The sequence below is a fragment of the Heliconius melpomene genome, chromosome 18 (genome assembly GCF_056956725.1).
Source record: "Heliconius melpomene rosina isolate 202511_hmr_F chromosome 18, ASM5695672v1, whole genome shotgun sequence".
Lineage (NCBI taxonomy): Eukaryota > Metazoa > Arthropoda > Insecta > Lepidoptera > Nymphalidae > Heliconius > Heliconius melpomene.
In genome coordinates, this window is record NC_140406.1 from 5,083,989 (window position 1) to 5,095,113 (window position 11,125).

Consider the following 11,125-nt stretch of genomic DNA (forward strand, 5'->3'; position numbering starts at 1 on the left):
TTGAATTGTTATATTAACTTGAATTAACAATATTGTTATATTAAAGTTATTTGGAATAGATCCACACTATAGAGCCGGTCAGAGTTCATTATCGGTCCGATTAAAAAAAAAACAATTAATATTAAGTTACCAAATAGAGGTTGTTCTGAATTTATTTTCGCAACGTTACATATAATTTATATAGGGGCCTATATGCATTTTGTATAATTTATTTGTTAGCCATTTTCTTTATACTTTTTATTAGTATAAGATACCGTACTACAGTACAGTACTACAGTACTGTACTTTGGACCGTTTTGTGTACATATATATAATCTGTGAACTTTTATGACATAAAATTGAAATGAATACTAATTTGACTTTTGTAATTGTGAATTATTTGTAAAAATTACTACTTACCTTACATATACATATTTCATAAATTATAATTTATAAATTCTAATAAATGTATAACTTGTAATTTCTAATGGCTTACACGGAAAAAGTGTCACTTAATGGCACTGCTCTTTCATTTTTGCTGTATGAATGTATGAATTCTGTTCATAGTCAGGTACGTACTTATTACTCACTTTTAAAAAGTACTAAAATTATTACCATTCATAACAATCTAATTATTTTTTTGTATTTTTTTAGGAGGGCTTTCTCATAGGAGAGGTCACTTCAGAAATAACAAATCATATATCAGATTCACAAAATGATAACGCCCGTTTAGATACTCAAATACTGATAAGGACTGTTTTACCTTTACCTTCAGTGTCTTTATTTTATTTACCAACTGGAACGATAAAGGAAGATGTTTTATCAGAACTATTATCTAATGTAGCCAGTGAAGTTGTTGGGTGGTATAAATATAGAAAAAATAGTAGTATTAAACCTACATTTCGAGATAAATTAATATCAAAAGGATTGCAGAAATACTTCGATAAATACCATGGAAAGAAGACATTTGTTTGTTGCAATTTGTCTAGCAAAACGTCTACAACAAGCTCAACCCACACAGTAGTGTACAGATTTGGTAAAATTAACTGTTTCGATATGTATGAATATGTTGAGGATGTGACTGCTAATTTAGGAGAAAAACTGACTGGTTATAAAAAAGCTAACAAAATTTCACCTCACTGCATATTTAATAAAATAGTAAAAGAAAGTAATGTTCACACTAATAATACAAATGATGCTATATTGTCTATACAGGAAGCAGTTGATCAAAGACTTATAAAAGAAGCTAAAATTGCAGCAAAAAATGAATGTACAATTAGAGAACTTGAGGCAGAAATTAAGCAAATGAGTGCTATTTTAGCAGATAAACAAGTGATGGACCTGGAAGCTGCTTACAATAAGGTCAATGAAGAACAATATATTAATAGAGATGTTGAGATGGCCAAAGCTTGTGTTGAAGCATTAAAAACACCTGCAGTCGTTGACATACTCAGCATTCCAAATGTAATAATTAATAGCAATAGTAGAAATTATACAGATAGTGAAAATTCTGTTCAAATTATTGAAAATGAAAATGTTAAAGATAGAAGTCCTAGCCCAATAATAATGCCATCAAGTTCTCATGCATTACCCACTTTAAATTATGCAAGTGCACTCAAAAAACGTTCTGAATCGGGCACCACAAATGTAAGTTCTTTTTAAATATATTTTTTATTGCATTACATTGTGACCCAGTGTGATAGTGTCTGATTATTAAAATAACCATTATGGTTTCAATCCTCAGTTGTAATTAATTATATTTACTTGCAGACAGATTTTTATTTGTTTTCTGTCTATCCAATCACAATGTCTCAAATTCAGGTAGATTGTGGAGAATATAGTGCTTTGACACTAGGTCCTCCCTTATGTACTTAATGAAATATCGAAATGATTTTCTTTTAAATTTTAGCTTCATCCATATAGCAGGGTAGACACAGGGAACAAAGTGTGATGACACCTTGTTTCCCACTTTCTGTCAATTTTTAAGTCATTGTGTTGAGTGGTGAAATTCAACTCTGCTTTGTTTTATTACCAGAATAAAGAAATGTGTAATACCCCTAGTGGAATTCAAATCAATCCGAAATCCGAATTCAATGCAATCCGAAACAGTTGCACTTATTTAAATGCTAGCACAACTGGAGCACTGGCCCCTAGGATGAATTGTTTAATAAAAGTCACTTGTTTGTTGCAGAAAGCAAGAAATTACAATGAAGATCTGATTATTTTTGATGTAGAGGATCAAAATCATAAAAATTCATTACACTTAAATGATAACTTGAGTGTTGGTGGTAGCTCACCTGAGTATTAAAGTGCCTTAAGAAAATTTACTCTTTTGACTAGTTATAATAAGTTACCATTTTCATAGCAGTCTAATTTATCATTATCAGTTTTGTTTTGTTATTTTAAAAAAATAATCTTGATTTGGACTTATCTTGATGTTAACATGTTGCTTATTAGTATATTGTAAAGATTAATTAATGTACAGTGTAAATGTTCTTAAATTTATTTCTTTGAAATATTCAATATTTCATTAAGCATATCACATTAAAGTATTATTATGTGAGAGACTTTTCAAAGCAAAAATGTTGATAATCATTTGTATGAAATGTAATATCTTCACAATATAGTTGTAATGTTGTCTTTTTCATGTTGCATTGTAAATACATACTACATTTTTTATTTTTTTGAACCTATCACTAGATAACAGTTGATTTTAACTTACATTTTGTATGTAACTAACATGTATACCACTTAAAACCAGTATAGAATCTAACCATGGTAATAGCTTATTACCAATATTATTATTTACTAAGGGGAGAATATTTTTGTATTAAATAAAAATCATCTCATCTTATGTCTTTTCTTTCGTCTTTCTTATCTTTATCATCGTTTTCTTTAAACGTAAAATTAAGGCTATTACAGATATGGAATTATGGACGCGAAGCTTAGCAGAAGTTATAGGTAATAAACTGAACTGAGATTAATTTTAAAGGCACAGAGGTGTGACTGCAACGCGTTGGGTGGAATGAATCATTATTTATTCATATTTTCATGTCTTTTTCCATAAAAAAAAAACCATTACTAGTATTAACATTATACATTATAAAGCACTCAGCGGTATAGAGGAAGACTATTCATGTTTAGTAATAGAGTTGTGGCAAATCATAGGATAGGCAATGTTTTTTTTTAATGATAAGTCATTATTTTTATTTTGTTTTGAGTTTGTTCAGTTAGGTGACTCCTACGTAACACCAAGTCTCAATTTAACTTTAATAATTATTATCAATGATATAAAATAATTATATGTCAAACATTGAAACACACAATTCAGTTATAACAATATTTTAATTTCAATTATCATATTATAAATAGCATTGCAAGTTGTCAATAAGTTATTTCCAGTTGGATTGAATAATCTTAAAACTAGCTCAGCTACTAAGATAGATATTTATTTTTAGCAGCCATATATTATACCTATAGAAAGTAGACGGAGGGTTAAAAAAGTCCGACCCTCAATTTCAGTCCAAATTTAGGGAAGAAGACGCCGCGCTTTGTCTTGGTGTCAAAGAAAGAGAGAGAGAGAGGTGGTGACGCTACGCCGCTGCGTCACGACGACGACCTCTATTTTAGTATCTTGACTAGTCCAAATGAAACTTAAAAATTATAGCGTTATAATAAATATCCTACATTTATTTTAATTATATACATGTTAGAAATTTTAATTATTCAGATTATTACAAATTAACAATATATGATTGAAAATAATAAGAGAAGTAAAGTAATAAAAAAAACAACAGTTTATTAATATAACACTTAAAATATTATAAAGTACAAACTTAAAAATCTATTATTTTTTATAAGCATTATACATAGACACAGACATAACTAGTGTGTAGAAACACTATGATATAACTATGTAGTTAATATGTTAATGTATGTAGTACGCTACATCTACTTGGTTACATGTAAAATTAAAAGTTATAATACAATAAAATACGTGGCAATCACATTCAATGGACCCGCGGTAATCCGAACTTTATCCGGCACGCCAATTGACGCCATAAATTGATAGTAAATAAGAATTTTAGCAAAACCACTAAATATAGTGAAGAATTGGACAGTTACTACTATTGCAATTGTACTCGACCGTCAACGCCTACTGTTTCAGTTTCAATTTGACTATATAACATAATTCGACACCGAAAAGCGATTGTCGTCGCTTTCCGGAGTCGAATTATGTTATGGATTCTGCATAGGTGTAGAAATAGGAGATATGGGGTGGTGGTCTTTGCACACCCTCAGAGCAGTATTGTACTCACCCTAGCTATTTTACTAACAAAACCTTTAAACATTTATTGTGTGGTGCATAACAGGCCAAGCAAAAGTTCACTTGTTTATTGATTTTTTGTCATGTATAATGTCTTCACAGGTCAAAAGCGAAAGTATAAAACGTTGACGATTAATAAAATATATGTTTTGCACCACTTAAATCGTAATGAATCCCTCAGTAGTTTAGCAAGTGAATATACGGTGTTAGTTGATCTGCAATTTATGACCCTGAAGTTAGGCTTTTTAACCTTTTGTGCATTTTTCACTCGGTTTTAAAGATTAAGGAATATGCAACAATGAAAATTAACACAACACATTCGATTATCCGACGCCCTTCAAAACGCTTATAGGATTACCATAGGTCCACTGTACTTAAAATAATTATGATAATTAATACATTGATATAGTTTTTATGGAATGTTTCATGAACTATATTATATAAAGAATTGAAGAATGTTAAAATTACACATATAATAATTTTATAATAAATCTGAGGCTACAGCGGGGTTTTCCCCTGTCAGTTCATACACGGAGTGCGCCAAACGTCTCGCCTGTTGCACGGCGGTGGACGCCGGCAGCAATCCTAAATGGATACATATCAATTCCTTTACACTTACACCATGACTGTCATTTGGAAAAGCCAGCTCCACGAGTTGTCTGCAACAAATTATAAATTAAATTAAATTTTTAGCTATATTTTAAAGATGGGAATTGAATGGCGTATTTTAATTTCATCAGAAAAAGAATCGACCTCAATTACGATATATTTCGACTTCATTACCTCTGTAAATGCGATAACTATAATATTAAACTATAACTTTAAGCGGGGTAATGGAGCGGGGCTTTAGGGCGGGCGGGGCACATACCTGTAAAAGGCGCCGGCGAGGTCCCCGGGCGGCGGCAGCGCGCGCACGGCGGCGGGGTGCGGGGGCGCGGAAGGGCGCGCGGGCGCACGTCGTCGCTCGAACCAGCGCAGCGCGCACACGTGCAGCGCGCCGCGCCGCCACACTCCCGCGCCGTATCCCTCGCGCAGCGCACGCGTCGCCGTGCGCACTGTTACACGCACCTGCATCCAACCAGTGAACTTTAAAGGTACAATATATTGGGCTGTAGTCTATTCGTACCATAAGATTGCGCTGTCCTTTGGTTAGTATCTATACTATCTATGCATAAACTAAGTTATATATAATTTATTCATATAATTGATGACAATCACTCTTGAAGCCTTTGTAGCACAGTCCTACACGTGCCTTTGGCCATAAGCATAATAGACTTGGTTGGATCTCATTCGGTTGAATAATATTTCAAATTAATTTTATTTCTCCACTCTAGTAGACAAGGCAGCTAGGTACTCAACATACAACTCAAAAAATGGATAGTAGTACTACTATGCGAGAAAAACTGTAAAGCCGGAAGTATGTACCGTGTCCGGTGTCAGCATGTCCACGCAGTCAGCCATGTCAGGCGCCAAGAAGCGTCCCGCAGTGCGGTCCACATATACAAAGTGGATGAGACCGGGGAACTCCTCTACATACTTGTGTGTTAGAGAACCTGTGTCCGTCGATACTGTGAGATTGCGTTAAGGAATCATTATAATTGTACTATTATCTTTATATAAATAGTATAATATTTTATTTACTTGAAGTTGTATTTTCGAACATAGCAAAGAAAGCCAGCACTTCATACCCCACGCTTTTTTGAGACATGGCGTTAAGTGGCGCAACTCAATGCCGCGCCTATTCTTCTTACATAAGCGAGCGAGAATTTCCTATGTATTCTTATATATAATTCCCCGGAAGGGATCTAGAGAGGGAATCTAAACCACACCGTCACGTGCGCCACGATGGTCCCAGCGTATAAGTTAAATATTAACCATATTGAAAAGGATATGATCCTAAGCTGAAGTATCGCATCGCCTTTATACATAGAAACTGTATATGGGGCGCGAGTAGTTTCTTTAAATCTTTTGACGGGTGTTCCAATTTTAAATTCGGTATATCCGGTTTGAGTTGTTCTATGACCGCCTCCAAGGCTGTATGCATTGCGGTCGCTGCCGTTTCGGGTGTCAATGGCGTAGTTGTTGTGCATGACTTCCGTAGTTCTAACATACGACTTGTTACGCGCGCGCATAGTGTGGAATTAGCCTTATTTTTGCGGAGTGCTTCTGTTGTCTGAAATTAGTAATTATTTATTTTTAGATTTAAATTAGTTTAAGTAAAATATGATAAGCATCCCAGAATCCCATTCAAATGGGTATAATTATTTGTAATATCTTACTTCTGATGTAAGCGCAGAAAGCTAATTGCATTATGAGTGGAGAAAACTAACGTCCCGCTAACAGACGGACATTTAAAATTTTAAGTATAGATAACTACAAACGCAGTTCTTCGAATAGATCATAGGACTACAACAAGAAAATTTATAAAAATGAAATAGCTTATATAAACATTAATATAAATAAATTTTCTTACTTTCTTTAACGAAACTTCCAAAGAATCGAGGGTCACGGGTAGAATTTCCAAATTACGTTGTAGCAACAATCTTCGGAGATTTGATAAAATCTGACTGGACATATGCACGGAAATACCTATGTCTCTGCAAAATGTACAATTTCGGCAATTAAAAAAACTTAATAAGCTCGTAATGCTATAAATAATAGAACAGATAATTAAAAATTATGGCAAAAATCTAATTCAACTAATTAATTCTTTAAGCCATAAATTTATTTATCAACCTTTAATCAATAAAAGGTTAATAATCAAAGTGTAAGAAGCTTTTCTATTATAGGCTTTTATAAAGGGTAACATAGTATATAAAAGAAGTAATATTGAAGTATACAGAGATTTAAAGTTTAATATGGGAAATTAAGTTAAATTTTTATTAGTTAGTCATACAATTAGAATACTATTCTAGGTTTACACTATATATGTTCTATTATATGCACTATGTTCTATTAAAATTAATATATTATTATATATATATATATATTACATATATGACATAACAGAAATAAAAAAAATATAATACAATATTTATTTTTCATTTCTAAAAAAAATTATAACAAATTACCTTAATTCCATATCAACGAGTATTGCAAATATAACACGTGGCGCGATCTCCGCCACGTGTATGGAGTGCGGCGCGCACGGCGCTGCGGCGGCGCCCGCGCATAAATTGACTATGGCACTGTTTTGTTCTGACAACCCTGAATTTGTATATGTATTACTTATTAGATTTATAATTAGAATAGAATACAATATATTTTATTGTGCACACAAAACAAAGAAGTATATAAATATAAGAAAGAAAAACACATGTCCAAATGCGGTCTTATTGCTTAAAGCAATCTCTGACAATCATTGAAAAATTATGGCTTAGTTATACTTAATGAGGAAAAGGAGAACAACAGGTGAATATGTTTCGTTCTAGCAACCCTAGTTTGCTTTTTGTTTTAAATATTCAATACCGCGGTGATTTGTTCTGACAACCTAGAATTTGCATAGGTTTTACTTATTAGAATATTTGAGTTGCTTACAAATTAATATATTTTATTCCGACACTACTAATTGGCTTTGTTATTTGACACTTCACTCTCATTACGATAATCTTAAATTTGTCATATGCATTTATATATTTAATTAGCAAACTCTTTTTAGTTATTAAAACTGTTTGAGTTGCTGAAAAAATATACTTTTTGCTCCTAATTCTAGTTTTTGGTATGTCTTTCTAGCTACGCTGTTTGGATTATCTTAGAAATTAATAGTTAGTATTAAAAATAATGTCTAAGCAAAGTCATAAGCATCAAATGTGTATTTGATGTGGCTTTGCTTTCATGTTAAAACAATTTTTTATCTCTAAGACAAAGGGCTGCATTGTGGTCAGGTATATAATACAAAATATATCACAAATATATCACAAACAGTGAAAAATCTGCATAATATAATATAAAAACATTAAGGTGTTATTACTGACATGGCAAATGTGAATTTTCACAATATGTAGCATCATCCATTTCTCGCAATTCTCCCCAATATTCTTGAGCCGCAATGCATTGTATACTTAAAAGTATTAAATCTGGTGGCATCAGATCTTCACTTCCACGACTGAAAACCACAGAAATATATATATGTAAGGTGCTGAATTTAATAGTATTAAATTTCATATTGCTGTTTTTCTTGCATTCAATAAATAAATTAACTAATAGGCCACCGTGGCCCAGCATACTGAGTGTTAACATGATGCGACTTCTTCCTTGTGTTCTACCCCTCAACATGCCTTGTGTCGAAAATTGTGCAGAAAGAAGGGAACAGTGTCTTAACACTACCTACTCTGTTATGTAGGAGATACTCTTTTAGCATAAAGCCTAAAAAGAATAAGTTTATTATTATATTTATAAAATAGCAATATTCATACCTAGAATATAATGCCAAAACCTTATCTCCAACAAACAACATGAGATGATAGTGGGAATGTGAACACTTAATGTCTTTAGATATTGATTTCAAAGCATTAAGTGCTGCAGCTGTCGCCCCACTCTCCCCTATGACTCCACTTGCACCTGGTATTGAGTCACCTTTGGTACGAGTTTCTAACAAAATGGATAACCAATCTTGATAAACTGGTGATTGTAAGCTGAAAGATACATTAATTAAAATAGCTTCTTTTTTTTGCCTACAGAAATTACACTCATTATATACAAAACTTACACCTAAGGTGTGACTGACTGTAAATGTGACAGTTGTGGGTTCAATTCCTACTTGAGGGAAAGAATTATTCAATATTTCCTTACTTGATGCAATGTCTTGAAATTGAGGGGAACAGAGTATCTTAACATTAGGTTCTAACATTTCTTTTCTCTCATCAGTTCCCTTCTATAAATACTCTTTCCTAATGGAAAGAGTATTTGTGAAATGAGCTTGTAAATTGGAGAATTGATATTAAATATAAGAACGAATTTTCATGAAGTGCAGACTCTGTAGTTTCTTCATAAAATGTAAATACAGAAGACAACAAAGATTATCTCTTTGATAAGTTATAGTACTAAACATGGAATAACAGCAGCTTACAGGTTTATGTTTTGGCCACAAATATGTTGAACAAGTGTTTTGCAATCAAGAAGTTCTCTGTGAGCATCATCACCATCTTCTTCACATATTATCATAAATACATGGTCAAGCCACTGAAATTAATTACATTTTTCTTAAAAATTGCATAAGTATGATATTTCACTTGTTAACATTTAACTAAACATATTTAATATATAGGTTACTATAACATTTTTCATATATATTACCTGCAGCTATACCCCCATAGTCAAATGGAAATAACTAGAGGCAAATCTGACTGTAGATGTAGAGGGTTATATTGAAATCACTAACGTGTCATAAAGTACTAAAAGATTGTAACTGAACAAAGTAGTATATTTTTAATATGAATATTTACAAACTAACCTCATCAAAAACAATGGTTGTGTTATCCTTACACTGCATAGAGGTATATGTATTGCTAAATTGGGCAGCCATCACTCGCTGAGAAGTTATAATTGGAGATAGTAGTTGCGACACATGATTATTATCACTTATATTACCATCTTTTTCCTCAAAACAAAATATGATAAATTATAACAGTATAGTTTAAGGTTTAGGGCATATTTCATAGTTCATAAATTTGTCATTTTTGATAATTATTATAAAATCATAACACATTTCAAAAACTTACTTGACCATTAAATGATTTCATTCTTGATAAAAATGTTTCATCCCATTTTGAAAATAATAAATCATTAACACTATCAAATATTAAAACTGCCTTCATTTTCTTGAGTTGTCGAAAATATTGCAAATACGAGTTATTAAAGAATAAATTTAGGACAACTTGGTATATGTGAACAATAATAAACAAACAAAATGTTTGATTACGAATTGTTATTTTGATTTTCAATATCAAAGAGTTTTGTAGAAAAACAAAACCACAGATCAATACAGCTTAACAGATTATATATTAAATAAACCAGCGCAATAAGAGTGCCGCAACGGTAATATTTTGTAAACATAACCGATACCGTATATATGTTATTTTTTAAATATATACATGTTATTTTTTATGTTATAGTATGCTAAATTCTATACATCATCTTAGTACATGCATCTAGCGGTGTGTGCGTGCACGTGTGATTTAAACTAGAACTAAGTAGTAAGTTACTTTAACTAACGTTTATTTAAATAAATATGCAATGTAAGTACCCTTGAAATAATACGTCATTCAAGATCAAGACAGAAAGCCGCACTAATATTTAATATTTTTAGTTTAAAAATATTAAATTATTAATTAACAATTGGATAACTAATTTAAAATTTATTATTATTGTATTTATTGTCCAGTAGAGTTAGAGCGTAATTTAGAATGTGAAAAACTTTATCTATTTATGACGCGTTACAATTTTCGCCAATTCGGGATGATAATCCTTAATTAACTGTCAAATGAGGCCTTTGTAACTACTTAAAATTATAGCTCAGGGAATAATACGGAACAAAACCTACATTTTTCTACTTTTTCATAACACTGTTGGCACAATGATCATGTGTAAGATATTAAGATATAACTTTATGTAACAAAGGTTTTTTGAAAAGAATACATCAAAAAGCACACAAATAGTGAATCAAAAACTCAAAAAAATCTCGAATCAAAAAATAGCTCATCAAAAAATAACGCTTACTCGTTATAATTATATATTAAGTGAAGATGTTATTTGAAAGTATTACTTAGTTATATAATATAAAAAACGTCCCAAATATAAACTATCGTACAGTTATATAGG

General features: G+C 31.7%; 2 protein-coding genes across 3 annotated transcripts; one reads left to right on the forward strand and one right to left on the reverse strand.

Moving 5' to 3' along the window:
• The first annotated feature begins 338 nt into the window (after nucleotides 1-338).
• On the forward strand, nucleotides 339-2,833 carry LOC146529331 (BRCA1-A complex subunit Abraxas 1-like). Its single transcript, XM_085202020.1, has 3 exons — nucleotides 339-550; nucleotides 634-1,626; nucleotides 2,171-2,833. Exons 1-3 carry the CDS (start codon nucleotides 467-469, stop codon nucleotides 2,285-2,287), a joined length of 1,194 nt encoding a protein of 397 aa, XP_085058146.1. The 5' UTR covers nucleotides 339-466; the 3' UTR covers nucleotides 2,288-2,833.
• A 472-nt stretch (nucleotides 2,834-3,305) lies between these two features.
• Nucleotides 3,306-10,288, reverse strand: HPS1 (Hermansky-Pudlak syndrome 1 protein). Of its 2 annotated transcripts, none has more exons than XM_085202014.1 (11): nucleotides 10,027-10,288; nucleotides 9,759-9,905; nucleotides 9,375-9,487; nucleotides 8,722-8,940; nucleotides 8,281-8,411; nucleotides 7,378-7,513; nucleotides 6,780-6,903; nucleotides 6,198-6,479; nucleotides 5,732-5,875; nucleotides 5,175-5,374; nucleotides 3,306-4,965 (listed from the first exon to the last, which is right to left on the reverse strand). In XM_085202014.1, exons 1-11 carry the CDS (start codon nucleotides 10,120-10,122, stop codon nucleotides 4,788-4,790), a joined length of 1,770 nt encoding a protein of 589 aa, XP_085058140.1. In that variant the 5' UTR covers nucleotides 10,123-10,288; the 3' UTR covers nucleotides 3,306-4,787. The 2 variants fall into 2 exon arrangements, with proteins under 2 accessions (XP_085058140.1, XP_085058141.1); XM_085202015.1 differs by having other exon boundaries at nucleotides 5,175-5,392; nucleotides 10,027-10,272.
• Between the last annotated feature and the right edge of the window lie 837 nt (nucleotides 10,289-11,125).

What these genes read in the sequence shown, in the direction of transcription:
- LOC146529331 (XM_085202020.1), top strand. Translation starts at nt 467, where the DNA reads ATGGCTTACACGGAAAAAGTGTCACTTAATGGCACTGCTCTTTCATTT. An exon ending in TGAATTCTGTTCATAGTCAG is followed by an intron (nt 551 to 633) that starts GTACGTACTTAT and finishes GTATTTTTTTAG; the next exon opens with GAGGGCTTTCTCATAGGAGA. An exon ending in CTGAATCGGGCACCACAAAT is followed by an intron (nt 1,627 to 2,170) that starts GTAAGTTCTTTT and finishes TGTTTGTTGCAG; the next exon opens with AAAGCAAGAAATTACAATGA.
- HPS1 (XM_085202015.1), bottom strand. Translation starts at nt 10,122, where the DNA reads ATGAAGGCAGTTTTAATATTTGATAGTGTTAATGATTTATTATTTTCA. An exon ending in TGGAAGTTTCGTTAAAGAAA is followed by an intron (nt 6,480 to 6,779) that starts GTAAGAAAATTT and finishes TACTAATTTCAG; the next exon opens with ACAACAGAAGCACTCCGCAA. An exon ending in ACATGCTGACACCGGACACG is followed by an intron (nt 5,393 to 5,731) that starts GTACATACTTCC and finishes GTACCTTTAAAG; the next exon opens with TTCACTGGTTGGATGCAGGT.